The following is a 27,038-nucleotide window of genomic DNA, read 5'->3' on the forward strand; positions in this document are numbered from 1 at the left end:
GTCTGAGGGGAGCGCCGGGCCCAGGCTCAGAACAACGGCGCGTGAACGAACGGCTCGCTCGTTCGCTCCTGGTGCGGCCAGAGGCGAAGGCAGGGTCCTGGGCGCCAAGGAAGGCGGCGGGAGGCTCGGCTGCAGACCGTCTACACCAGCAACTCATTTTCCCTACACAGAGGGGAGATGCTAAGCCAGACTGACCCCGGATGCTAGATGAGCCTCCCGGCCACGGACCGCGCAGCCCTGAGTGCGCGTGCGCGCACCCCACGCCACCAGCCGTTCTGTCCCAGAAGGCCCTGCGCCTGGGTTTCCATGGCGACGCGCCCGCGCCGAGAGCCCCCTGGGTTGGCGCAGCCGCCGGAGCCGCGCGGAGCAGGTAACAGCTCAGCTGTGTCTTCTGTCGAGCCCCGCAGCCTGTTACCCTGTCCGGCCCGGACTGGAGGCGCCTGGTACACTCTTTCTGGGCTTCCGGTGTCGCTCCATCACTCAGTCCTCACCCCTGCCCACCTCGCTGCTCACTCGGCGGGTAACGTCGCCAGGTCCTCCGGCGTTTCCCCCTGCAAAGCGCGGCGGGGCGAAGAGCAGTCTGCCCTGCTCGGAAAGTGTGGCCCTGCGCCCCGACGACTCACACGTTCGCAAGTCCACACTGCTCTGCCGGGCCCGGAACCCAACCCAGCGGCCGACGGCCTGGGCCGCCTGGGGTCAGGGGGCCGGGGGCGACCCCGAATTGACCGAGTGCGTGCGGTGCCGTGCCGTGACATGCCATGCCCGGGTACGGCGAGGGGAAGGGCAGGCCTTCGGGTAGCCCACGGTCAGACGGCCGCCACTTTCACCTCCACCTGGAGGCTTTCGTTAATATTTTTCTTTTATATCTGAATCTTATACCTTCAATTTTGAATCTACCTATTTGCTGTTTTGCTTTGGTTTGGCTTTTCCTTTTAACCTTAGCGCTGACATTTCCCTATCCCCAGCCCGTGGGAATCTCAAGTCTTTTGAAATGTCTTCTCTGTATTTGTCTCCTCCCTACACCCTCGCCCAAACTTGGGGCTCTTTGTCCACAGTTTTCTCTTACTGCTCTAACATGTCGTTGCCAAACTTATGTCTACAGTTAACTTTTTTTCAGACCAGTTTTTCATGGTTGAACATGACCTTGGGCCTTTTTTCTGTCTACACTCAGATGCATTCATCCAGTCTCATGGACTCAAAGCCTGTCTAAATGCCAGTGAGCCCCAAATGTGTATGTCCAGCCCTGGCCCCTTCTTCGGACGCCAGACCCGTGTATGTACTCAACTGCTTACTGCATCTCTGCTTAGAAATGTAAGGCATCTCAAACGCAGCGTGGCCCAGACTGGGCTCCTAATAATCCCCCAGCCCTGCACCTCCTACACTCTTAACCCACCGCAGTTACTGGAAACTCCATTCTTCCAGTTGCCCCATCCTTGATGCTACTTGACTCCTGTTTTTATCATTCCTCACATTCAGTCTGTCAGCACTTCCTTCAAAATGTACCTAGAATAGATTTACAATCCTATTTCTCTCAACCCCCACTGTCACCATCCTGATCCAGGCCACCATCATCTGGTACCTGGATTATTTCAGTTGCTTCCTAATTGATTTTCCTGCTTATGCCCTTCCCCCACTTGAGCATAGACAGTCTTATTTTGTTTTTCCTTTCTTTGTTATTAAATATGAATACGTTTTTAAAAGGGATTATATGAATTTTGTGCTACTTCGGCAGCACATACACTAAAATTGGTATGATAGAGAAGATTAGCATGGGCCCTGTGCAAGGATGACATGCAAATTTATGAAACATTTCATATTTTTTAAAAAAATAAAAACTAAAAAAGGATTATATGAATTTTATGATCTCCATAGATAAAAATACAGTATTTTTAGTATTTAGAGAATTGTAACTTTTAAACCAGGTAAACAGGCTACATAAACACCATGCTGTTAACAAGCTAAAAATTGAAAGATGCCCCTTAGCTTTCTTAGGTATAAATACGACAGTACCTCTAGAATAGAACTATAGCAAGAGCTTTAAAATTGGCTGTACTGGAGAACAAAAGAATCAAGAACCTTCTTCCCAGTGAGGAAAAAGGAGTCATGTAGGAATTGAAGCTCTGTTCCCTACTCTTTCTTTTGTTATATTTTTAAGAAGCTCCAAAAGAGGCAAATTGAGATGGAGACAAATGAACATCCCTGTGCTGATCATTTTGATAGTAAGTGTCTGGGTGCTGATACCCCAGTCTGTCACCAAGCGGTTCAGGGGTCATTGTGCACTGGCCCCTACACATCTATACACTTAGCGATCTCTTAAACCCCCAGCCCTTATTTTTTTTCTTTTTCCATCACGTAAAACCCCAGTTGACCAAAGTAGCACAGTAGAATTGCTGCAGTTTGCTGGGGGTCTGTAGGAGACTGCAGATCATAAACCTCCACTTTGCTCAAATTTGATCTCCAATCCTCCCCACCTTGTGCTGTCACTTCATAGAGAAACTTGAAGCTATTGCATGGGAATCCCTCAATCTCCAGCTACAAAAGCTGCAAGCCTTCCCTACACCTGTACCCATCTTAGCTTCCTTCTTCCTCTCCAAGGCTGTTCCCTCCCCATGCTTTGGATCCCATCCCCACTCATCAAAAACCCCAGGCTAGCAGTCATCCATGTCCTCCTATATAATCACCTATTCCATCTCGGCACTTTGCCATGGCTTTTAAACATGTTCGAGTCTCCCATCACAAAAGAAAGAAAAGAAAAAAGTCTCCCTTGACCCCACATTTCCCTTCTGTTTCCAGTTATTGTCTAATCCCTTATCCCCTTTGACAGGCAAACTTTAAAGAATTGCCCTATTCAATGCATCTGTTCCTTGTCTCTTGTCCTCAACCAATCTGGCTTCCCTCCTCATCTCTGCTAAAACCAAAACCACTAATCAGATATTTCCAGGCCTCACCTTGCTCAGTCTCAGCTACGTTTGACACTACTACCCCCATCATTCTTAAAACACTGTCTTCCCTGGGCTTCTGGGACCACACCCCTCACCCCTCACACTCTTCTGCTTTTCCTACTGCCATTCTTGCTTACCCTCCGCTCCCAGGCTCCTTAATATTGGAGATCCTCAAAGCTCGGTGTCTGTTCTCCCCAGTCCCCCCTATAATCTAATACTAGGATCAGATCCATGCCCACAGCTTCAAGTGCCAGCTATCTGCTCTTGACTCCCAACTTTATCTCTTAAGCTGAACCTTCTTTTCTGAGCTAGACGGGTATGTTCAGCTAACTGAATGACATGGCTTCTTAATATCACGCAGACACCTCCAACTCAACATGCACAAGACCAACCAATCCCACTGCGCCACCCCAACTGGGACCTCTTCCATTGTAACTAGGATTCCTCCTCGACCCTGTCCCTCACCCCAACATCCACTGAATCACCCAGCGCTGGTGGTGGTGTTTCCTGGGCATATTTCACATTTCTTCATTGTCACTGACCTCTTAGTCTAAGCTACCACCATCAGCCTTGTGCAGGTCTCAGTAGGTCATCACCCTACTGTCTGGTCTCCCCACATCCCCTGTGGCTTTTCCTGATTCTCTTCTCCATGCTGCAGCCAGAGGAACCCCTTCAGAAGGCAGAGCCAGTTATGCCATCCCTCCCCAGCCTCCCTCTTTTGCTTACTGCCAGCTTCCCATTGCCCTTGGAATAATGATCTGGATCATAAATATGGCTTCCCAAGGCCCTGCCGCTATTCTCCCCCACCTGCTTCTCAAGACCTATCTGAAACCGCTGGCACTTCTCCCTGGGCTTCAGCCCTTTGGACTCCTCTACCCACCAGGCCTTGGCGCTATCTTTTATCTCTGTCTGCAGTGTTTCCTCCTACCCTTCATCTCCTCTTGCTACTGACACTTCATATCTCAGCTTAGACAGCGCTTTTGTAAAGATGACTTCCCAGATTGCTATTGGAATCAGGTGTCTTTGTTGTATATCCTCACAAAGTTGTATCTCCTTTAGGACATTTACAACAGTCACTGTGTGATCAGCTTATTACCGACAGAAGCTCTACAAAAAACAGACTTTTCTGTTTGTGTTCATCATTGTATCCTCACACCTCACACAGTTCCTGGCACATAGTACACACTCAAATATGTGTTGAATGAATGAATGAAAGGAACATTCTGATATGTAAGAGATATTAAATGTCAAGTGTTTTAGTATAATTTTATTAAAATAGAATGAAAAGTCTAGTAAAAAATAATAAACACTGAAAATTAAAAGGAAATGTGGCGATGGGGAGCTAAAAATCGGCACTTGTGCAATGATTTGTAGCCCTTCCTAGAACCCACATTAAATTGTCCTGTATGCAGTACAGTACATTACGTTTGCCAACGCTTGGTGGAAGTAGAGAGGCACAGGTTCTTATCCTGAAGGCAGTTGGGGTGTCCATCTGGTAATGAATTCCAGCTTTTTATCAAAAATAAAATATAAAATTGTTAAATTACCAAAACCTATATAGCTAGTCTACAACTGTCTAAATTTTGAACATGGCACATTTTCATGCTATTAAATAAAGCTAGACATTCCTCTCATATATAGGTTAGATTTTGCTTATGGATTTTAGTGTTGGACTGGACCTTAGAAGTCATTGAGAAATCAGCTAATTTCTTACCTTAGTCAGTTGAGACCAAACACCTAGTTGTGTTGACAGAGCTGGATATATAACTCAGATATCTTGCCGCACAGCCTGTTTTTCTTCTGTAGTATACTACTGTCCCTCTTCTTAATCAGTGTTAATTCTTCTTTGTCAATATTTAGAGTCACCGAATTTCTAAAGCAAAAAAATTGGGACACATAATCTTAAAAGTAGATAAAATGTTTGAAATAGTGTTTTCGAAAGCCCTAAGATCATCTTACCTGTATAATACCATATTTATAAGCTTCAGGAAGAGCTTTTCTATACATTTAACATTCTGTTAACTTTGTCCCAAAGAGTTTATGTTTAAAAGTTCAGGCCTTTCATTCTGTAGGAAGACCCTGAATTTTGGATCCAGCTAATGTTTTCTTTTGCCCAGACTCTGGCTGTGCTCCTGGTGGGAAGATCACAGAAACGATGCTGTGACCTTCTCCGTGCCCATGGACACACATGAGGTCCACCTGTCCCACCACTGGTGACATGAACCTTGATCCCCTGTTCAATCTGGTGTCTGCCAGGTTTCTCCACGAAGTCACCTGTTTTCCCTTTGCATTTGATTAGTGTTTTGGGAAGAGACATTCTGATGTTATAGCAAATCCTGTTTCTTATCAACTTACATTCACTAGACAGCCCTCAGCATCCATTGACACTATCTATGGACCTAGTTCTTTTCAGCCTTCCCTCATTTCTATGTAAGTAAAATTCTTTCAGGCAGTAAGAAACTTGGCTCCATGATTCTAGATATATTTATCTGTTTCCTCAATTAACTTATTTGCTCTGTGTAACTAATTTCATAACCTTGCCGGCTACCTGGCACCTCTTTGTCACCCCTTCCCTTACTACGTCTTCCTTTCTGTCCACCCTGCTTTTGCAGCCTCCAGGCATGCTTCCACCATTGCCCCTGCACGAGAGCCAGCATGCTTGCTTTTTTTAAAAAAACGTCTGCATTGAGTGCTTGTGAGAGAGTGTTGTCTTCTCCAGCCCTTTTTCCAAAGCAAACAGTCCTACCAGCTCTCAGGGTTCATGGTCTTTTTCCTAGATATAGTATAGGCGAGGTAAAGCAAGCCAGTTTCTAGAATTAGGATACTTCCCCCAAAGCGTTTGAACTCACCATTCTTCTTTGACTTCTTGAAATTTATAATATTGCACTTCATTTACATTTAATAGCCTGCTTTTAGTCTCATTTTAATTCATGATGTTTTTTAAGGTGCCTGTATTTGTTCTCTGTTGTTGCTATAACAAATTACCACAAACTCAGTGGCTTAAAACAAAATAAATTTATTCTCTTAACAGCTCTGGAGGTCAGAAGTCTGAAATGAGTCTTATGGGGCTAAAATCAAGATGTCAGCAGGGCTGGTTCTTTCTGGAGGCTCTAAGGGAGAATCTACTCCCGTACCTTTTCTTAATTTCTAGAAAAGCCTGTATTCTTTGGCCTGTGATCCCTTCTTCCATCTTCACAGCCAGCAGCACAGCATCTTCTCCCTCTGACTCTGCTTCTCTCTGCTTCTATCATCACATGGCCTTGTAGCTGTAACTCCTCCTATGTCTCTCTCAGACAGGCCCATGTGACTACAGTAGGCCATCATGGATAATCTGGATCATTTAGGGTAATCTTCCCAACCTCGAGATCCTGAAACTGATCCCATCTGCAAAGCCCCTTTTGCTATATACAGTAACACTCACAGGTTCTGCAGATTAAGACACGGACATCCTTAGGGGACCATTATTCAGCCTACCACAGTACCAAAAGCCTTAAATCTTAAAAACAGGATTTTAACTCCTTTCATTATGGAAGGTAATGATTGGAAAATAAACATGTCTTAGATATCTTTACATATACACATGTACACATAATGAGATATGCTTCATTCTTTTATTTTTTTAAAGTATTCATTATCAGTATTATTAGTCATGGTTACAATAACAATAGTATGTTTCATATGATTTTTTAAATTTTGCTATTCTGGTAGATGAAAAATCAAATCTAATTGTTTTAATTTGTATTTCATTATGTGTAAGACTGAACATCTTTTGTATTTCTTGGTCATCTGTGTTCCTGCAATGTGCTTGTTCTGTAATGCGTCCATATCCTTTACCCATTTTACAAATGGGTTGTTTTAGGAGTTCTTTGTAAACTATGGAAATTAGGTCTTTGTTTTATGCATTGAAAATAGTTTTCCCAGTTTGTAATATGTCTTTGAACTTTATGATTTTTTTTGTTATGCAGAAGTTTTAAATTTTTATGCAGTAATTTTTATAAATTATTTCCTTTATGGTTCTAGGCTTTATGTCTTTTCATACTCCATATTTAATATTTTTTCTTAACATTTACATTTTTAATCCATCTAATAATTATTTTAGTGGAAGAAATGCAATAAGAATCCACTTTTGTTTTGATTTCCATATGTATTCTAGCCTGTTGTCCTCTTATCCTTTATTGAATAGTCTGCTGTCTTCACCTTTATCTTACACTAAGTTTCCATATGTATTTGTTTTTGTTTCTGAACTCTTTATTTCAATATATTTTTCTGTCTATTAAAGCATTAGTATTAGGCTCTTTTAATAACTTTATATATCTCAATGTCTGATAGAGGTGTAGTCCCGTTTCATCATTCTTTTTCTAATTCCTTTGTATTCTTTCATATTTATTTCTCTAGATAAATTTGGTATCATTTTGTCAAATTTCAAAAAAAAATTACTCTTGGAATTTTATTGGGAATACTTTGATTACATAGATTAAATTGGAAAGAATTTACATCTTTATATTCTATGTTCTTATGATATTCAAGAACAAAGTATGTTTTTCCACTCACATAAATCTTCTTTTATTTCAGTAATTTTAAAGTTTTCTTCATATTATTCATGTGAAACCTATGTCACATATTTTTAATTGGGGACTGATATAACAAGTGGGATATTTTCATCTATTTTCTAAGTCATTTTATTTTGCATATAGAAAAGATTATTTTTATATCCCATTTAGTAACTTATAGTTTTAGTGAATTCTCTTTATTTTATAATATTTTATAGGGTTTTCTATAAAATAGAAAGTCATGTTATCTGCACATAAAATTTGCCTCTTCTTTCCAGATATTTATACCTCTCATTTCTTTCTTATATCTAATTTCATTAGCTAGTACCTCCAGAACAATATTAATTAACAACAGAGCCAGTAGACATCCTTATCTTCATCCTTATAGTAGCATAAATTAATGTTTCACTATTAAGCATAAGGCTAGTTTTTAGTTTGAGATAGGTATTTATCATACTAGGAAAGCATTCATTTAAATTTTAGGACATTTTGAGTTGGGTTAGTAATAGTGAGTTTTGTCAGGAGTAATGAATATGGAGACAGGAATTAAGGAAGCACAGAGGCGTCCTGAACATTAAATTACTTGATCAATGATTATTGAACACTTATTCCTAGGAACTCTTCTAGGTGCTAGGGATACAGCAGTAGACAAAAGAGTTAAGAGTGCATGCCATTGAAACATACAATTAGTGGGGAAGTTAGGCAACAAATAAGGTAAGTAAATCATGTATTAACTTAGGTAATGACATGTGTTAAAGAGAAAAAATTAAGTGGGGAAGGAAATAGGAGGTGTTGAGAATGGATAAGAAAAGAGGGAAAACTTACATGTTACGCTATTGTTTCCATGAGGCGGGATTGGTTAAGAATACAATTACCTACCTACAGAATAATTTGGCTTGAAAACAGTTGTGACCATTTGAACTAAATTGTCCATGTGAATTAATTGTAACTTCATTACAGAATATTTACCATTAAAAATCAGGATTTTCTGCCAGGCGCAGTGCCTCATGCCTGTAATACCAGCACTTTGGAAGGCCAAGGTCAGAGGATCACTTGAGGTCAGGAGTTTGAGACCAGCCTGAGCAACAAAGTGAGACCCCTGTCTTTACCCAAAAAATTTTTAAATAGCCCAGAGTTCGAGGTTTCAGTGAGCTATGATTGCACCAGTGCACTCTAGCCTAGGTGATAGATGCCGTGTCTAAAAAAAAAGAAAGAAAAAAAAAATCAGGATTACCTAGTTGTAATAATAGATATGATAATTCATGAGACTGTTGAGCCAAAGGAATAACTTTCAGTATATAATGCTAAGTCAGTCAATATCTATGCCTCTAAAATAAAATCCAGTGCCTACGGGTAGTACCAAGAGGGTCTTCTTTTTGTTATTTTTATTGTCAACATACAAGTAACACATATCCAAAAACTTTAATTATTTATGTTCACCTTTGCACTGGAAAGAAAGAACAGGCAGGGGAACCATATTTCCTTTTGTTCTGCCAAAAAAACTCTGAAAGACATTGCTCTGTCTGGCTCCTTCAGATCTTATTTCAGCATAACTGTTTGATGATTACAACCAAGAATTTCTTGATCAACTGCCAATAGTTGATTCACTTTGGTAAAGAAGAAGCGTTAGTGTGTGAAGTACCCAGCAATCCATAACACAAATGAATATATATCAATTAACTAATACTGCCTCAGAACCTTTATTCTTCTTATATAAATACGTTTCTTTGTGAGATTGTAACATTTTCCTTTTGTAATATCATTTTAGGTTTTTTCAAAATATATTCTTTCTTTAAAAAGAGACCAAAGAATGTCAGAAAATACTACCCCGGAAACCTCATAAATACTACAGTGTGAAGAACGCTCCGCTCAAACATACAGTTTATCTTCAGACATCTTAGAGAAGTTGATAAAGAAAAACAGGTATGCAGTAATTCACTTTAAAACATTTCAGCATATGTTTACTTTTTGTCTGCCATGTTGCAAAAGCAGAAATGAAGATACCTGAGTGTAGTATTCAAAATTATTCAGATGTATACCTTGATCTTGAACATTCATATTTCTAATTCTGTAATTAGATGAGTACAATACAAAAGTTTACTGTTCTTATAAACAGCCATTCCTTTTACCATGGTGCATTCCAAGAAAACATACCCTCAACCAGATCAGATTTTTCCATTAGAACAGTGTTTATAGTTGTGGGTTGCATTCCTGAGTCATAACAGCAAAGAAACAACTATAAACCCCATAATGATGAAGACATAATAAAATTATCCTTCAAGTGCAATAGAATAGGTACCATTATACTGTAAACACTGATTTTTTCAAAGTATAAATGCTGCCAAAATGAATCTGAACTATATACTACCATAAATTTGATACACCAAAAACCAGTATGCTAACTATTATAGACATTAATTACATAGTTACTAACTTTGCTTATTTTAAGATCTTTAAAGGCAGAAGTTTGCCTTCTTCATAACCCCAGTGCCTGGAAGACAATAAATGTTCTTTGACTGAACATATTATTAAATAATTAATTGAGAATAATGTTAGATGGTTGGCATAAGGCCTAGATTTTTCAATAATGCATCACATAATTAGAAGTCCATATATGTGGAACATGTGTAATTTTTTAATTGATAACAGTAGTGAAGTGTAGTCTATTTATATTAATAGAGAGATACTCTAAAACAGTTTAATCAACTTAAAAGTGAAGTTGTAAGCCTGATACTAGTCATCAATCAATTTTTAACAGGTCAGTGAGAAAACCGGTATTTAATAGACTGAATATTCTGGAGAGGCTCTTGCTACGTGCACTCAGGGCACATTTACTGCTGGCAGTAGTAACAGCCAAGAATCAAATGTGGTTTTACTTTGGTTTACATTGCTGGTAATGTCTCTCAGACTCAATCTCATGAAAAAGAATGGAACTCTCAGTGCCAGGTGAACCCAAACAGACCCATATTCAGGTCATATAGGCAGAAATTTTAGTACAGTTCTGGGGTCTTACAAATTCCAGAATTCTGAAAATGTCCTATCTCTTGAGTGGGTATCAGTTCAAATAATTCTTTTGGAAACTTACCTGCCCTGATAATATACATCTTAGTTTATCATCCATGCCTGTACAACAAATTACTCCAAAACAACATCTTAAAACAATGGAGTGGCTGGCCAGCACCCCAGAAAACTACTTTGATATGATCGTGGTTTGATTAAAATTAATGGATTAGGGATAGAGAAAGTATGTCATTATAGAGATTTTTTTCAAAATTAAGTAAATAAACATTCTAGAAAGCATCTACTAACCTAAGTGAACTAGGTTATTTGTTTAACATAAAGTCTGGGTTCTTCCATTTTTCTGCAAGATAAGTGTTGACTTTATAATCTCCTGTGGCAGATTCACACAGAAGTTTTCTGTTCTATAGGTCCTTCTGTTTTGAAATGAACGCTTACTGGCTGGAAAAACAGCAACAAACATTTATTACCCTGTGTCACAGGCACAACTAGGTCTGTGATTCAGGGTGTCTCATAAGGCTGCAATGAAGGTGTCATTTGGGGCTGCAGGTTATCTCAGAACTCAGCTAAGGGAAAAATCCAAGCTTCCAAGCTCATGCAAATGGTTGTTGGTAGGATTCCGTTCCTCACAGGCTGTTGGCCTGAGGGGGCTCAGTTCATCACTAGCCATTGGCTGGAGACCTCAGCTTCTTGCCATGTGTGCCTCTCCATGAATCGGTTTACAGTGTAGCAGTCGGCCTTCTTCAGTGTGAGCAAGTGAGAAAAGTGGAGAGGATGATTAAGGCAGGAGTCAGAGTCTTTTAGTTACCCAGTCTGGGAAGTGACATCTGAATCATGCTCAAGGGCAGGGGATTAAACAAGGGCATGAGTGCCAGGAAGTAGGGATCACTGGGAGCCATCTTGGAAGCTTCCTACCACACTGAGTATGCATGCCAGAGGCAGCCTCGAAAGATAAAACCAATGTGACTTAGGTTGTAATTCTTTGCTTTATCTCTGGAGGCATTGGAGTGTTCTAATACTCTCTAGGTAGAGAAAAGTGACTATATGTAGGCGGAATCTCTTATTTGTTTCCCCAACTGAGTTGGAGGAAATTGAGTTAGTCTACAGTTAGGTGATCTTCACCATCCAGTGGTTGACAGTGGCAGTGCTCCTTCTGCCTCTTGTTAAAATAACTAAATAGGAGGCCATTAAACTGAAATGGCTAATGCCCTGAGTTTCTACATAAGCGAACTGAAACCTAACTCAAATGCGTATCTTGTAAATGACTAACTTAGAGAGAAATGAAACTTAAGTTTAAATAATTAAAAACCATGAACCTCTAATTGTATAACTAGCAACTTTCTACCTGATAGTCCAAATAAGGCAACTACATAATTGTAACCAGTCGATTATTTTCTTTGTTCTGCTTCCTCATTCACTGTACAAAAGCCTTTTTTTCAAGCACCTCTGGCATAGCCCCAAACCACAAAGTACAGTTGGGTGCTACCCAATTCATGAATTGATGTTTGCTCAGATAAACTGTTTAAAACTTTTAACATGCTTCATTTTAATTTCTAACACTCTTGATAACACATAGGAGGCTTTCTGGTCTTCCAGATAGCATCTGACTACCCTTTCCTAAACTCAAACGTAGTGCAGACTGAGTCCAAGGGAGCTCTAAGTGGTTCTTATGGAAAGATGCAAAAATAGAGTTGGTTTGGAAAAGCAAAGCGTAGTTTTTCTGTTCTAATATGTAGCTCCTGCTTGTCCTGTACAATGGGGATGTCTACTTTCTCAGCCTGGGTAGAGAAAGGGTTTTCAGGGGACATTCCCCAGGCTTTCAGCAGGTACCCCAAATGACTTCCCTCATTTCCTTTCTCTCTTTCCTCTCCCTTTTATCCATTCCCTCTCTCTCTTGATATCCCCTCTCTTCCCATTTTTCCCCAGGATTTACCTGACTGCCCTAGATAAATAATGAATACAAGGAAACTTCCTCAGCCTGATAAAGGGTATTTGTGAAAAAGCCATAGCTAACATCATATTTAATAATGAAAGACTGAATACTTCCTTCCAAGATCCAAAACAAGACAAGGACATCCACTTTCACCACCACTTCTATTTAACTTTGTACTGGAAATTCTGGGCAGTGTAATCAGGCAAGAAAAAGAAATAAAAGGGTCCATATTAGAAAAGGAGATTAAACTCTCTTTATTCACAGATGACATAATCATCTATATAGAAAGTATGATGGAATCTACAAAAACAGTACCAGGGCTAATGAGTGAGTTTAGCAAGGTTGCATGACATAAGATGAATATGTAAATATCAATTGTATTTCTATATACTAGTAACAAACAATCAGAAATTGAAATTAAAAAACAATTCCACTTAACAATAGCAATACTATTTACCATCAAAAATATGAAATACTGGCCGGGCGTGGTGGCTCACACCTGTAATCCTAGCACTCTGGGAGGCCGAGGTGGGCGGATCGTTTGAGCTCAGGAGTTCGAGACCAGACTGAGCAAGAGCGAGACCCCATCTCTACTAAAAATAGAAAGAAATTATATGGACAGCTAAATATATATATATAAAAAAAAATTAGCCGGGCATGGTGGTGCATGCCTGTAGTCCCAGCTACTTGGGAGGCTGAGACAGGAGGATCGCTTGAGCTCAGGAGTTTGAGGTTGCTGTGAGCTAGGCTGACGCCACGGCACTCACTCTAGCCTGGGCAACAGAGTGAGACTCTGTCTCAAAAAAAAAAAAAAAAAAATATGAAATACTTAGAGATAAATCTGACAGAAGTTGCAAAAAAGTTGTACACTGAAAACTGCAAAACGTTGCTGAGAGAAATTAAAGATCTCATAAATGGGAGGTGTACCTTATTCATGGATTGGAATTCTCAATTTTGTCAAGCTGTCAATTCTCCCTATATTTATCTATAGATTCAACACAATCCCAGTATCAGTCCCATTAGGCTTTTTTTAGGAATTGATAAACTGATTCTAAAACTTACATGGAAATTCAAAGGATCTAAAATAGCCAAAACAACTTTGAAAAGGAAGAACAGAGTTGGAGGGCTTACACTACCTGATTTCAAGATTAATTATAAAGTTACAGTAACCAAAACAGTGTGGTATTGGTATAAATGCAGAGAAATAGATCAGTGGAACAGTATAGCGAGCACAGAAATGGGCCCACATTTGGATATCTGAAGTTTTACAAAGGCAATTCAGTGAAAAAAGGATAGTCTTTTCAACAAATAATGCTGGAGCAATCGGATGTCCACATACCAAAAAAATGAATTTTGATCTATAATAAGTAACTTGAAATGGATGATAGACTCAAAGTAAAACTTAAAACTATAAAACTTCTAGAAGAAATCAAGGAGAAAATCTTTGTGACCTCAGGTTATACAAAACTTTCTTAGATTCACCAAAAGAATCATTCTTAAAAGAACAAATTGATGATTGGACTTCATCAAAATTAAAAAGTCTGCTCTTCAAAAGACACTTTCAAGAGAATGAAAAGATAAGTCACAGATGGGGAAAAATATTTGTAAAGCATATATCTGATTAAGGCCTTCAGAATATATGAAGAACTCTGAAAACTCAACAATGAGAAAACAAACCCAATTTTTTAAAAATGGGCAAAGGATTTGAACAGAGAATTTACCAAGGAAAATATAAGGATGGCAATAAGCACATGAAAAGATGTTCAACATTATTAGTGGTTTGGGAAATGCAATTAAAGCCACAATAGGATATCACTACACAGACCTACCAGAGAGGCTAAAAAGACTAACCCGATCAAGTGCCAGCAGGAATGTGGAGCAGCTGGAATGCTTGCACCCTGATGATGGGAATGTGAAATGGTACAGCCACCGTTTGGCAGTTTCTTAAAAAGTTAAACAAATACCTGTCGTATCAGCCAGCCATTCCACTCCTAGGTATTTATACTAGAGAAAAGAAATCATGTGTCCATACACAAAATTTATGTGTAAATGTTTATAGCAGTTTTTTTATAATATCCCAAAACTGGAAATAGCTGAAATGTCTGTGAACAGGTGAATAGATAAATTATGGTTTATACATACAATTGGAAACAACTCAGCAATTTAAAAAACAAGTGGAACTATTGATACAGATAGTAACATGGATGAATCTCAAAAAAATATGCAGAGTGAAAGAAGCCAAACCAAATAAAGGGACATACTGTATGATTCCATTTATATAAAACTCTAGAAAATGTAAAGTAATCTATAGTGACCAAAAAACAGTGGTTGCCTGAGACAGGGGTGAGGTGCAGGGAGCGACAAGACAGAGGAGTTGCAAAGGGGTGCAGGGAAAATTTGTGAGATTATGGATATGTTGACTTTCTTGATTGTGGTGGTAGTTTCATGGGTTACACATGTCTAATCTTATGAAACTGTATACTTTAAAAATGTGTAGTTTATTAAATTTCATTTATACCTCAATAAAAGAGGAGCTTTTTAAAAGAATTATATCCAAGAGCCTTATGAAGTAGTTTTCTTGTAAAATATATACCCTCAGTAAGCCAAATAAATTGACCTATTGGATGTGTTAAAAAAAATCATCATTTAAAAATGTTGGGAAATCAGCCACAAAAAACAATGGTGATCTAGCACCTCTTGTATTATGCTGGATAGAGCTGAAGCCCATTCTACTATGTGAAGTATCACAAGAATAGAAAAGCAAGCACCACATGTACTCACCATCAAATTGGTATTAACTGACTTAACTAACCAACACTTAAGTGCACATATAGTAGTAACATTCACTGGATGTCGGGAAGGTGGGAGTGGGGGGGAGGAGATGGGTATATTCACACCTAATGGGTGCAGTGTGCACCGTCTAGGGGATAGACATGCTTGAAGCTCTGACTTGGGTGGGGAAAAGGCAATATATGTAACCTAAACATTTGTATCCCTGTAATGTGCTGAAATAAAAAAAAAAAAAAGAAAAAAATGTTGGTGAATCACCTACTAAATTCATATAAGTGTTGATACCATCATAACTGAAATGCCTAAGGTGAAATCGGCCGGTCCCAGTTTTTCTTATGACCACCTCTTGTCAAAGACTATACCATTAGTATTGAGAACAATTGTAGCAAAAAGAAGCACATTAAGTTTACCTAAAAGCTGATTTTAGTGACACTGACATTAATTTAAGTTCTAATAAATCCCTGGGCCACCCAAGTCATATATTGACCTTCCCAAGTTGTAAATATACTGTTTCAAAAGAACACAGTATCTAAATATACTATCTAAAGCATTTATGACAACTTTTAAATTTAGTAAGTTCCTAAAAATTCAATGTCTTTAGTATGTGAATTGAAATTATAGTTTTTGATTTTTAGATACTTGTGCCTATTTAGTTATAAGACAGTGGAAGTGTTAGGGTGGGAACTCATGGCACAGGCTGAAAAAGAATTCTCTACACAAAGATTAGGACAGATTTGAAGCAAAAAAATTTATTTTACTTTCTAAGGGAGGAAAGGGCAGAGCAGGAAAGAAAGAGAAGAGAAGTGCCAGCTCTGAGGGTGGAGGGTTTGGGCTTTTTATTGGGATAAAGTGAAAGGAGAGAAAAAGTCGTTATTGCTGCAAGCTGATAACAGGAGGCAGCTGTGATGTGGCTGTGTTGGGGGGGGGGGTTGTTTTTTGTTTGTTTGAGGTTTTTTCTCACTCTCTGCTAGGCTGGCTTATCAGTTTCCCTGGAATGTGGTCTGGTGGGAACTGGGGGAGGGTCATGCTCCTTCTGTCTGCTCAGTTCTTTCCAAGTGCTGTAAAAACAAACTCTTAAAGACCATAAGTTAAGCCACAGTTGGTTAATCAAACAAAGGGGCAGTTGTGTGCTGTCATCCTCTCTTTTTTTTTCTTTTTCTTAGATAGTTTATTAGCAGTGCTGTCCTTTCAGGAAGATCAGTGAACACAGCAATCAATCTAAAGATTTTTTTCAGATTAATTTTTCTATCAGATTAGTTTATAATAGTGATCAATAGTAGAATAACTGCTTCATACCATGTGTTTTAGAAATTTGATGAAAGCAAGCTGACAATACATCCACTAGAAAATTGGTAGCAATTAGGAATTTTCTACCCACTCATTCCACCAAAAAAATAGTTGTATTTAAAGTAATAAATGTTGGCCCATCCTGAGGAAACTATACCCCAAGAATTAGGTTAGGTAAATTATTGAACAGGAAAGATTGTGGATAATTTTGCTAATAAAGCATCTTCTTACTGGAACATTTTTAATTGTATATGATTTTTTACACATTTTTAAGGAGCTGCAGTTACTGACTCCTGTCTATAAAGATCCTGAAAAATACAGAGGTCCACAGTAGTTAGTACTTAATAGGACAATTCACCCATCAGCAGAGGCTTATGACTTGCAAATCCATATAGGGAGGGCAATAGTGCTTCAAATCCACCTCCTTTCTTACAGCTAAATCTTTAAAGCCTTCCATTAGGGTACATTTTAATCTGGTAGAATTGTTTGAGGAGTGAGGTTATTTATACAGTCTTGTTTATTGTTATGAGGCTCTAAAAGATTTCCATTTGAGTTATTTTTGGTTTTTTCCCTGTTATGTCAATTTTTATTAAACTAAGAGACTAGGATGGCTGGTTCTCTACTTTATCAAACATGGGGCAATCAAAGCTCATTTTAGCCCTCTGTGAGCATGTGATTCAGAGAGAATCTTTGGGAAAAAAAAATTATAGATGGGGTACAATCACATCCTCAGACCTCAGTATTCTAATCCAGGAGTGGAAGAGAACACTACCCTCACCTCCTTATCTTCATCATCTTACCATTCCTGTTGTGTCAAATTCAGAGTGGGTTATATTAATTAACATGAAAGATTAAGGGATAAGTGATTATTTTCAGTATAGTCTAGGATTTTGAACTCTAGGGTAGAGATAAAACAATGAAAAGCTGAATAGCAAGTAACTCCCATAGGCTTATTACAGGTTTTGACATAATTTAACATTTTAAGGTTGCAGTGATAAATAGGTTGGGTGAAATAGTGTCTGTTTTGGGTCAAGCAATGTGGTGCAGTGAAGAGAACTTCAAGGGCAGACAGAGCTGGGTTTAAATCTCAGTTTTCCCACTCACTAGCTTTGTGACTTTGGATAAGTAACTTAACCGTTCTGAGCCTTAGATTCCTCATCTACAAAATAGAGTTAATAATACCTATGTCACAGGACTGTTATCATGATGGAGTTAGCTAATGTGTGTAAAGTTCCTGCCTTCATGCTTGCAGTAGGTGGTGTGGTGGTCATTTTTCAAGCATTTGCAAGTATTGATTGTGTGGTGGCAGTATGCCAGGCCAGAAGTTACGCAGGGACAAGACACAGTCTCTACCTTCCAGAGTTTTCAGTCTAATGGGATTACTCAAGCAGTTGTCCTGGGAAAATAGCTGACAGGAAAGTAGACTGTCACACGAAGACAACAGCGGTGCCCTTGACAGTCCTTACATTTGTCCCATAATTACTCTTCTAAGAGGGGAAAGAAACTAGTATTTGCTGAATGCTTACTATGTGATAGTATTTTCACAAACACTATCTCATTTCCCCCTAGAATGACCCTGTCGACCTAAAGAAAAACTGAGACAAAATATTAATAATATAGGTAGGGAGTTTAGTGGGGCCAACGTTGAAGACTGCAGTTAGGGAAATACTTCAAGTCACCTTGGGAAGTCCTCTGGAGAACAAAAGAGAGGCTCAAATTTTTAAAGAAGAAAGGCCAAATCAGGAGAGGAGGCCATTACAAAAGTTGTTTTTCAGGAATTCTCTTTGGTTTACAAAAATAACATTGATTAGTAATTGTTGACTTATACAACTATAGGGTATGAGTTACAGTGTCCAGCATATGACATTGTTAAGTTAATTTATGTAATAGCTATCTGTGGTGTCAGTCAGTCTAGAGCCCACATAACAAGTGGCTTCAAATGATTACTTTGCTAGTGAGTTAGTGGGGGAGGTGACTGCTGTTACATTCCAGTGCCACTCTGGGCCTGATAATTTAAAGGGGGCTTGCATTCCTTAGATAATAAGTTTTTCTTTCTCAACGCTGTGGAATCAGTGGTGTTACTCACATTTTACAGATGGACAAGAGCACTTAAGTGACAGACCCAGGTGCCTTCATATTGTCTATCACCTTCTATTCCATCACACTCCCTTCCACTACTATATTAATAGCTGTTGGGCAATTTGTGAATGTAACAAGGAAAACAGTCTTGAATTAAGCCTTAATCCAAAAATGCCAGCATGAGGAGACTTCTTGAGGGGAGTGTTCGAAGGTGGGGAAGGAGGAGGGTATTTTTATAGGGCTTTAGCAGAAGTCAGTGAAGTCTAGCTGGTGTCAGGAACAACTAACTGACCAACAAACAAATTCTTCTTGTGAATTAGCAACCATTGTTTGGCAGTTTGAATTTATCAGGATGGGTGAGGAAGCTCATGAGCAGGTGGGCTGGGGAGGAACAGCTCCTGCACACGGGCACAGGCAAGGCTGGGAGGGCTGCAGTGGAGAAGTTTAGTCCTTCAGGGTCTCCTACATCAGTGTCTGGGATTCTTAATCCAGATGCAAAGGTTTACAAATCAGGATCTTTGACTCTGCTTCTGCCCACTGATACATAGCAGAATGTGTCTGGAAACAGAAATTCTTTGCGTTAGGATTGTGTAATGTGTTGTTTGCAGCTGTGATACTTAATGAAAAAAGCACTGCCCCGGGAGCTGGAAAACATGGACAATTACTAGCCTTTAACCTGTCTGTACCTGTTCCACATGGTGAGGATTAGGTGACATGAAAGAAGTTTGCACAAAGTAAAAGTACTAGCTAAATATTAAGTATAATGCTAATATTATTAATAAGATAATTTGTAGTGGGGAGATTATGGACTGCCTAATGTATTCCATCAGAAGAGGAGAAGACTAGAGAGTTAAGCAGGTGCAGCAAAAAGCAGAAACTGATGTAGGCAAAAAAAAAAAAAAAAACCCTCTCAGTAGAGAAAGTGATATTAGTTTCCTGTTGGGAAGGATCTGATGCCAGGTAATTTCTCTGTTGCTTTCTGGATAAAACAGGAGGATTGAGAATTTGATGAAAAAACAATCCTTTTAAAGACCCCAGGAAGTGGATTTGTTTGTTTCAATCTGCTGTTAAGATTAAAAGAGATTATGGTGGCATTATTGTAACTTAATGCAGTAGCATTATAAAGGAATGCAGAAGCATCTGCTTTTTAACTAAAGTTAATTTTATTGAGGGTACACATTTGGGGTCCTTCTTGTATTTGAATTCCTGTTCCTTCCATTTTGAATTCTTTAGACAAATAAGAGGGCTTATCATAAGTAGCAAAAGTTTGTGTCCATTGTAATCCAGTCCTTCTAAATTAGCAAGGATAAAGGGTAGCACAGAGCTATTTATCTTGAGCTATCTTGGAGCTGGAGTCATCATTCTTCAGGGAGATAACTTTCATATGAAACTTGGATTCTTAGGGAGTATTACCTGTGGGCTGTCAGCCTTTCCCAGAAGGCAGTCCTTAGATAAAGGCAAGAAGCTGTACCTAGTATTGCAGACCTAGCAGGGCATGAAATAATTTTAAAATAAAATGGAAGTAAAATATGATTTTTTTTCACTGAATGTTAAGATCCTAGGAACCAAAAGCTGGAGAGTTATTTTAGCTACATAGAACCCTGAAGCAACTTGTGAGAATTGCTTTGGGAAGTGATTCATTGAACTAAAACATTTCTGATCTACAAATGAAAAGCTATTGTGTTTAAATTACTTTAAATGTTACTTAATTTGAATCAAATCCACCCTAAATGAAAGAAGTATAATTCCATGTAATTCTTAATTAAATTAGTTTTCCAGTCATAGCTTTTAGTTACAAGGACTTTCAACTATGTGGTATCATATGCCCCTGATTAGAAATTAAGATCATACCATCAAATGTTATTTTCATTTTTAACTTTCAAACATATTTCTTTGAAGTCTGTCTTACTTTACTATTGTTCTGTTCCCAAATAAGATTTTGATTTTTCATATTGAATAGTTAAATCTATAATAATTAGACAAAAAATTTTGATTTTTCCAAATTCATGATTTATAAAAGTTTATTCTTAGTGTAGCTGAAAATATGGTCAGTTCTATATTAAAGAACTATAAATTTTCATTTGGTGGATTTTTTTCAAAAAATTTCCAATCCCTGGATGGTTTTCCCATGAAAATCAGCATATTTTTCTGAATTGCTTCTTCTCTCATGTAGTATATAATCATGGAAGTCATATTCATGTTATAAGATTCTAAATAAAGCATAGAAAGAAAAGCAAATTTCCTGAATAAAAAAAAATAAAGAACCTTCTAATCAATGAATCAAATTTATATTACTGGAACCCACTATTACTCTTTACTTTAGAAAAAATATTAATAACTCTAGAAAGCTAGAAGATTAATAATTATATTCTACTCTGTATGTTTAATCTCAAAAATAGTAAATGAAAGTGCTACCAAAAGCTCAGCACTTGTCTCCGAGGCTGCATCAGAATGAGGACAAGTGGTTTGAGGAAAAGGAAAGAGAAGTTTATTAATTTGCCAGCAAATGAGGAGGTTGGCAGACTCCCATCTTAAATTACCAACATCCTGCCTCTGAGCAGGAATACAGAGCTTTTAAAGGGGAGGTTTTCAACTTCAGGCAATTGCTGTTTAACTATATTTGATGGTTTTGATTCATCACATCTTTTACTAAAACAATCTCGTGACCTCCATGACTTCCACCCAGACAATTCCCTTGAGCCATCTCCTGTGGTACAAACAACAAGGACACTCTTCTGCCCCTCCTGACCACTGGCCTGGGGCAGGGATGCAGGTTTTTAATTCCCAAAAGGAGTGGGGGAGGTTTTAGAGAGACAGAAAACATTTTTACCCTTTTTCAGGCCGTTGCCCCTGTTACAAAAGTGTGCATCTCCATAAATACGTCTGAATTTCACAAATGTTGCATTGTATACCACCCATCCAAAGTTACCAAATACAGTACTGTCATTTTCTTTAGTTCTAATCAAGGCAAAGAAATCCTAACAAATAACCAGCCTTTAAAATGAGAATGTAATTCACAGATCCATACATTGTTATCATTGTTATCTGATACAAACTTTATCTTATATTACCTGTGAATATTACTTCACCAAAGTTTGGTCTCAGAGGGTCTTATATTTTATATAGAAATGATATATGTGAACTAAAATAAGATCTTAAGCTCCCCCCCAGCTGACTAAATGGACCCCCTCTTGGCCAAGGGGACACCAGAAATACCCTAAAGCTGAGTTGCTGGCTATGAAAAGGGAGGTCAGACATGTCTTATCATGCCCCCTCCCTTCTTGTAGACATCCTTTGTAACTCACTGATAGGCCTAAGGCTATGCAAGACAAACCTACAGGACCTCAGTTTACATAACAAATCAGTTGAGTCTGGGTAATCTGTCCTATGGCTTGTCTCTGATTAACAGACTTCTTTATCTTAACTTAAAAAATTCCAGGCCTTTAGACAAAGCTTCATTTCTTTAACCAATTACAAATCAAAGAGTCTTTAAACCCACCTATAACCTGTAACCACCCCCCCCCTTTGAGATGTCCCACCTTTTCAGGCCAGACCAATGTACACCTTCCATATATTGATTTACGATTTCATGTGTAAATCCTGTCTCCTTGAAATGTATAAAACCAAACTGTAACCCAACAACAGTGTGACCACTTGCTCAAGGCTTCTTGGGTGTGGCTCCAGGCCATGGTCTTCAAATTTGGCTCAGAATAAACCTCTTTAAGTTATTTTGCAGAGTCTGGCTTTTTTTCCATTGACATATAAAAACCAAGCTGAAATTTTTCCAGAAAATACTTCAGGATAATGTGTTGTTAACATTCCTATTATCTGTTTATAGTTAAAGAAATATAGTAAAGCATAGGTTTATTATAATATCAATAGCTATAAATTAAAAGGGACTTTTCTTTTATTAGGGTATTTTACTATGTCTTTGGCTGATGCAACAAAAACAAACATAGATGAACATTTCCCCAGTGTGGCATTAGAAAACAACAGGAAGTCTGCAGAATGCAAGAGAAGCCCAGGCACAGGTGATTTTTCAAGGAACAGTAATGCTTCTGATAAGAGTGTTGATTATAGCAGATCCCAGTGCTCCTGCAGAAGTTTAACTTCTCAATATGATTATTCAGAAGACTTTCTCTCGGATGGTTCAGAAACTGCCATTACTAGAAATTATTTAGAGCAGCCTGTGGTAAAAGAAAATAAGGAGGAGAAGAAAAAGTATAATGTTTCTAAAATCTCCCAACCTCCAGGTAAGAGGCAAAATTTCCCAGACAAGACCGAATTTCTGGTTACGATGACATTATTTTTAATACTTTAGTATTTGAAGTGGCACATATTCATTTTATTATTTTTCCACATTGTATGTATTATAGGTGAACTTTTATAGAAGGAATTAGGAGATAGAGAAATTAAGATAATTACAAAATAACAGAAAGGCCTAAAATGTAGAGCCTAGTCCTTGCACGGCGTACCCTGTTGGAGCCTACTAGTGAGGCTAGTTCCGTTTTTAGTTAACAGGTGGCCTTGTTACAGAGTACCACAATACTTGGATTTCACTGGCTTCTTGCCTTTCATCTCAGCTGAAGAATCAAAGTTTGAATCGCCAATGAAATTTAAATACCTGTCTCAACAGCCCAAGAGGATGGTCTCCAAGTCTGGTGAGGCAAATTGGCAAAAACAATCTTTTGAAACAGAGAGGGTTCATAAGGCTATTAATAATGTCATTTCCTTGTGGATTTTAACAGTACCAATTCCATCAACCCCTAACTGTCCAAATTGGAATTAGCTTGTGATATCTTTGATGTTCTTTCTCCCTGCCCCCTTGCCCAAACTGTAATTACTTCCTCTCATTTTAGGCAATCTTGAGCTTATAGTATTTCTATCGAAATAGCTAGAACTCTTTTCTACTTTGACCGTCAGAGCACCCTCAAGTCAAAAGGTGGAAAATAATTCAGAGCCTACTATTGATGGGGCCCATCTATCACTGTCATGTTTACCTGGCATCTGTCACCCCCAGCCTGCTATTCCCAGGTGTGTCCAGGACCCTCTGTGCTACTTATGGAACATCTAGAGTCTTCATTTCTCCTTTCTCCTAGCAGTAGGGCAGGGATTCTTCATCTAAGACACACGTCAGTGAACTCCATGCAATTTTTTGTATCTGTGTGTGTTCATAAACTTTTCTAGGGAGAAGGGCCTATAGCTTTCAGCAGATTCTCAAAAGGTGAAAAGTCCCTTTTCGAAAGAGGTGAGAATCCTACACCCACTGGCAGGGCCCAGGGCAGAAGATTTTTGACCAGTTCCTTCTTTCATGATAGGACCATCGGTGGCATTTGGAAGAGATTATCACAACAGAATATCATGATGAGGTCCTACAAATACAAGATCCCTAATTCACATTTGTGCTTTACAAATTTCTGAAAACTCAACATTTTTTTGTATCTTTGGTACCAAAATTGATTTGGCAACAAAAACTGGTATGAACTGACATGAGACTGATCTTTATTTATTTTACTTAGTATAAAGTCATGTATTTCACTACAGAAATATTGTTTGATTAAAGAGTGCTTGCTGTCCCAGACCCTACTGGGAGAACTATGGAAAATGCCATTTTATGCACCCACCTCAAAAATAAAACCCCCAAAATTCTGAAATAGTCTGGCTCTAGGAGTTAATATAAGGAACACTACATTCTATGTTCAGTCTAAGCTTTTATGGGATTATGTGAGAAGGAAGTTAGCATTTATAAAATTATTTCCACAAAAACAAATTGCATTTTGAGTTCTAAGTGCCATATAATTTAGCTTTTTAAAACTGATCCCTCATTTATTTATTCTACAAATCTTTCTTGAGCCCTATATGCAGGATACCTGTTCATGAAGTGGGAGCAGCCTTCACAGGAGGCTAGAACCCTAAGTTCCATTGTTTGAAAGACTGAAAGATTTGCTCTTACTTGGGTGTTCTTTTGTATATTAATACTCTGAAATTATTTTAAATTAATCTTGCATGCATCTTTAACTCCAATTCTATATGTCCCTGAGGACCCTTGCCTAGTGTATGATGAACTTAAAATACTAATTGCAACTTCAAGCTTTGTCACAGAACTATAAAGTGTTTCTTTGGTTTTTTCTTTTATTCTTTTGTTCCCGTACGGTTCATGTTTTACAAGTGTTTGCCAAAGTAATTTAAGTTGTTCCAACCTAGGGTAATATAATTCCATCCCAAAGCAAAGAAGCTTAATATTTTAGCCAGTGCAAACCCCTTTTCAAGTGAATGTTCAGTTTCTGTTCAGCTTTCTGATATATTAAAAGTAGATCTCTGGCCCTCAGGGCTAGTAACACTGGATTAGGAACCACGAATATAGACTCAGAATTAACTAAAGAATAGTACATCAGAAATTATTTTCAATTCCCATCTTAGAAAATCGATGAAAGCAAATTTTATGGCAGAAAAACATTTCATAGAGAAAAATTATGAGGATGAAATGAGAACTTCAGTTTGATAGGATTTTTGCTTTGGTTAAACATTGGAGATTTACTTAAATCATTGTAAATAGCAAGCAAATGTTTCTACAATTTGCTTTTCAAAAATTATTTCCTTCTTTTGTAGAAAATGTACTTTCAGAATGCTTTTAATTATAGATCCTATTGGTTAGAAAATTGTTTCCCTTCTGCCCACTTAATTTTGGACAAGAAAAAAAAAGAAAAGAAAATTGTTTCCTTGATATATTTTCTTTGTCAATACGTTAGGTAGATAGCGAGAGATTCTGGGTCTCCTAGGGACAAAAGTGGGTGCTGGTGCTGTTCACCCTCCCCCCAAAATGGGCCTTCAGAGAGGCTCATGGGAGATCTGCACGTACAGTTAAGACTCAGGTCACAGAACTCCCAACTGTTCAATAAAAGTAGTTCCACGGTGATGTCTGAGCCACAAGGAAGGTTCCAATCTGGACACTGTAAAACAAGACGGAGACCGTGACTAAGGCCTCCTTTTTTTTGCCCTCTTTTACTACAACAGTGGATCCAGTCGTCATCTGTGGCATATATATTTTTCTCTATAAACCTGTATCTTTCTCTTGCTTTATAATCCTATCTTTCTCTCCTCAGTAAACCTCATTTTCATGCTTGCCTTACTTTGGTGCATCCGGTCATTCTTCAGCCACGAACACACCAAGAATCGACATTTCAGACCCTGAAACCCAACATATTTGGTGTCATGACTCGGATACCAAAACATGTGCTAGTCATTAAAAACGTTGGTATATGGCCAGGTGCGGTGGCTCACACAAAATCCTAGCCCTCTGGGAGGCCAAGGTGGGAGGATTGCTTGAGCTCAGGAGTTCGAGACCAGCCTGAGCAAGAGCGAGACCCCGTCTCTACTAAAAATAGAAAGAAATTATATGGACAGCTAAAAATATACATAGAAAAATTAGCCGGGCATGGTGGCGCATGCCTGTAGTCCCAGCTACTCGGGAGGCTGAGGCAGAAGAATTTCTTGAGCCCAGGAGTTTGAGGTTGCTGTGAGCTAGGCTGACACCATGGCACTCTAGCCCGGGCAACAGAGTGAGACTCTGTCTCAAAAAAAAAAAAAAAAAAAATTGGTATATGAAAAAAGAAGTTATTTTACTGCATTCAAATGCTTGGGATACCTTTTTACTCTGTTGTCCTTGGTCAGGTATAGGTGGGAGACCTAAGGCAGTATTGAAGAGACACCTGCAGATTAACAGCAGAAACTAGGGAGAACAGAAAGGTTCCTTTGAACGTCTTCTTTACCCTGGTCCTCGGGAGGAAGTGGATCCATCTGTTTTAAGGTGAAATACAGGGTAAACCCAGGAGAGAGAGAGGAGAACTTGGCAGAGAGCAGAGCCACCGCAAGTAAATGGGGAACGTGGCTCGGGAGAACCAGCGCTGGAGTGAGGCAGGGAAGAGCACAGGAACTAATGGGAGAGTGAGGCCAAAGGGGACAATGACCAGGAGAGGGAACTAGGATGAAGCCAGGGAGGTAATAGGAGGACAAGAGAGCTTTTGAAATAAGAGGCTGGGAGGGGTGAACCTAGGGAAAGAGGGCCTAGGAAGGAAGGTGGGCTGGAGCACGTGAGTTTGCAGGGGAAGCAGTGAGCACGACGACATTTTAGCATGCCCTTTTGGCTAACTGTGGACTTAAGTGTATATGTTTTTGGTGAATTGAGTTAATTTGAGTGAGTGTTTTAGATCAGTGGTTTGAAAATCAGGTATCCTAAGAGTAGTTTAATCATTTAGCTAAATCTGCCTTATTGTATGAAATGGGATAGAAATCATAAATTGTACTAATCTTATTATGTGTAGGTTAGGATAATGAGATATAAAGTCATTATGGATTAAACCCTATTTCAATTTTCTATAACCTTTATGGTTATACAAGTATGTATGACATATATAGTGTGAATTTGTTGTATACCACTCA

The 27,038-nt window shown here is 38.6% G+C and overlaps 1 protein-coding gene and 1 non-coding gene across 8 annotated transcripts in view; both read left to right on the forward strand.

Moving 5' to 3' along the window:
• Positions 1-1,717: 1,717 nt before the first annotated feature.
• LOC138388822 (U6 spliceosomal RNA) lies at positions 1,718-1,821 on the forward strand. The gene has a single exon (XR_011234306.1). It is a non-coding gene; the product is annotated as a U6 spliceosomal RNA (small nuclear RNA).
• A 332-nt stretch (positions 1,822-2,153) lies between these two features.
• LCA5L (lebercilin LCA5 like) overlaps positions 2,154-27,038 on the forward strand; it is a 46,748-nt gene continuing 21,863 nt past the window's right edge. Inside the window, exons 1-5 of one of the 7 annotated variants that reach the window (XM_069472277.1) lie at positions 2,154-2,219; positions 9,261-9,415; positions 19,592-19,665; positions 19,866-19,870; positions 22,514-22,852. In XM_069472277.1, the coding sequence (XP_069328378.1) occupies positions 22,525-22,852 (328 nt within the window). In that variant the 5' untranslated portion in view covers positions 2,154-2,219; positions 9,261-9,415; positions 19,592-19,665; positions 19,866-19,870; positions 22,514-22,524. Of the gene's footprint in view, positions 2,220-9,258; positions 9,416-19,393; positions 19,666-19,865; positions 19,871-22,513; positions 22,853-26,103; positions 26,110-27,038 lie in introns of those variants that run through there. The other 6 variants (XM_069472282.1, XM_069472278.1, XM_069472279.1 and 3 more) reach the window with 6 other exon arrangements.

The sequence above is a fragment of the Eulemur rufifrons genome, chromosome 7 (genome assembly GCF_041146395.1).
Source record: "Eulemur rufifrons isolate Redbay chromosome 7, OSU_ERuf_1, whole genome shotgun sequence".
NCBI classification, from domain to species: Eukaryota; Metazoa; Chordata; class Mammalia; order Primates; family Lemuridae; genus Eulemur; species Eulemur rufifrons.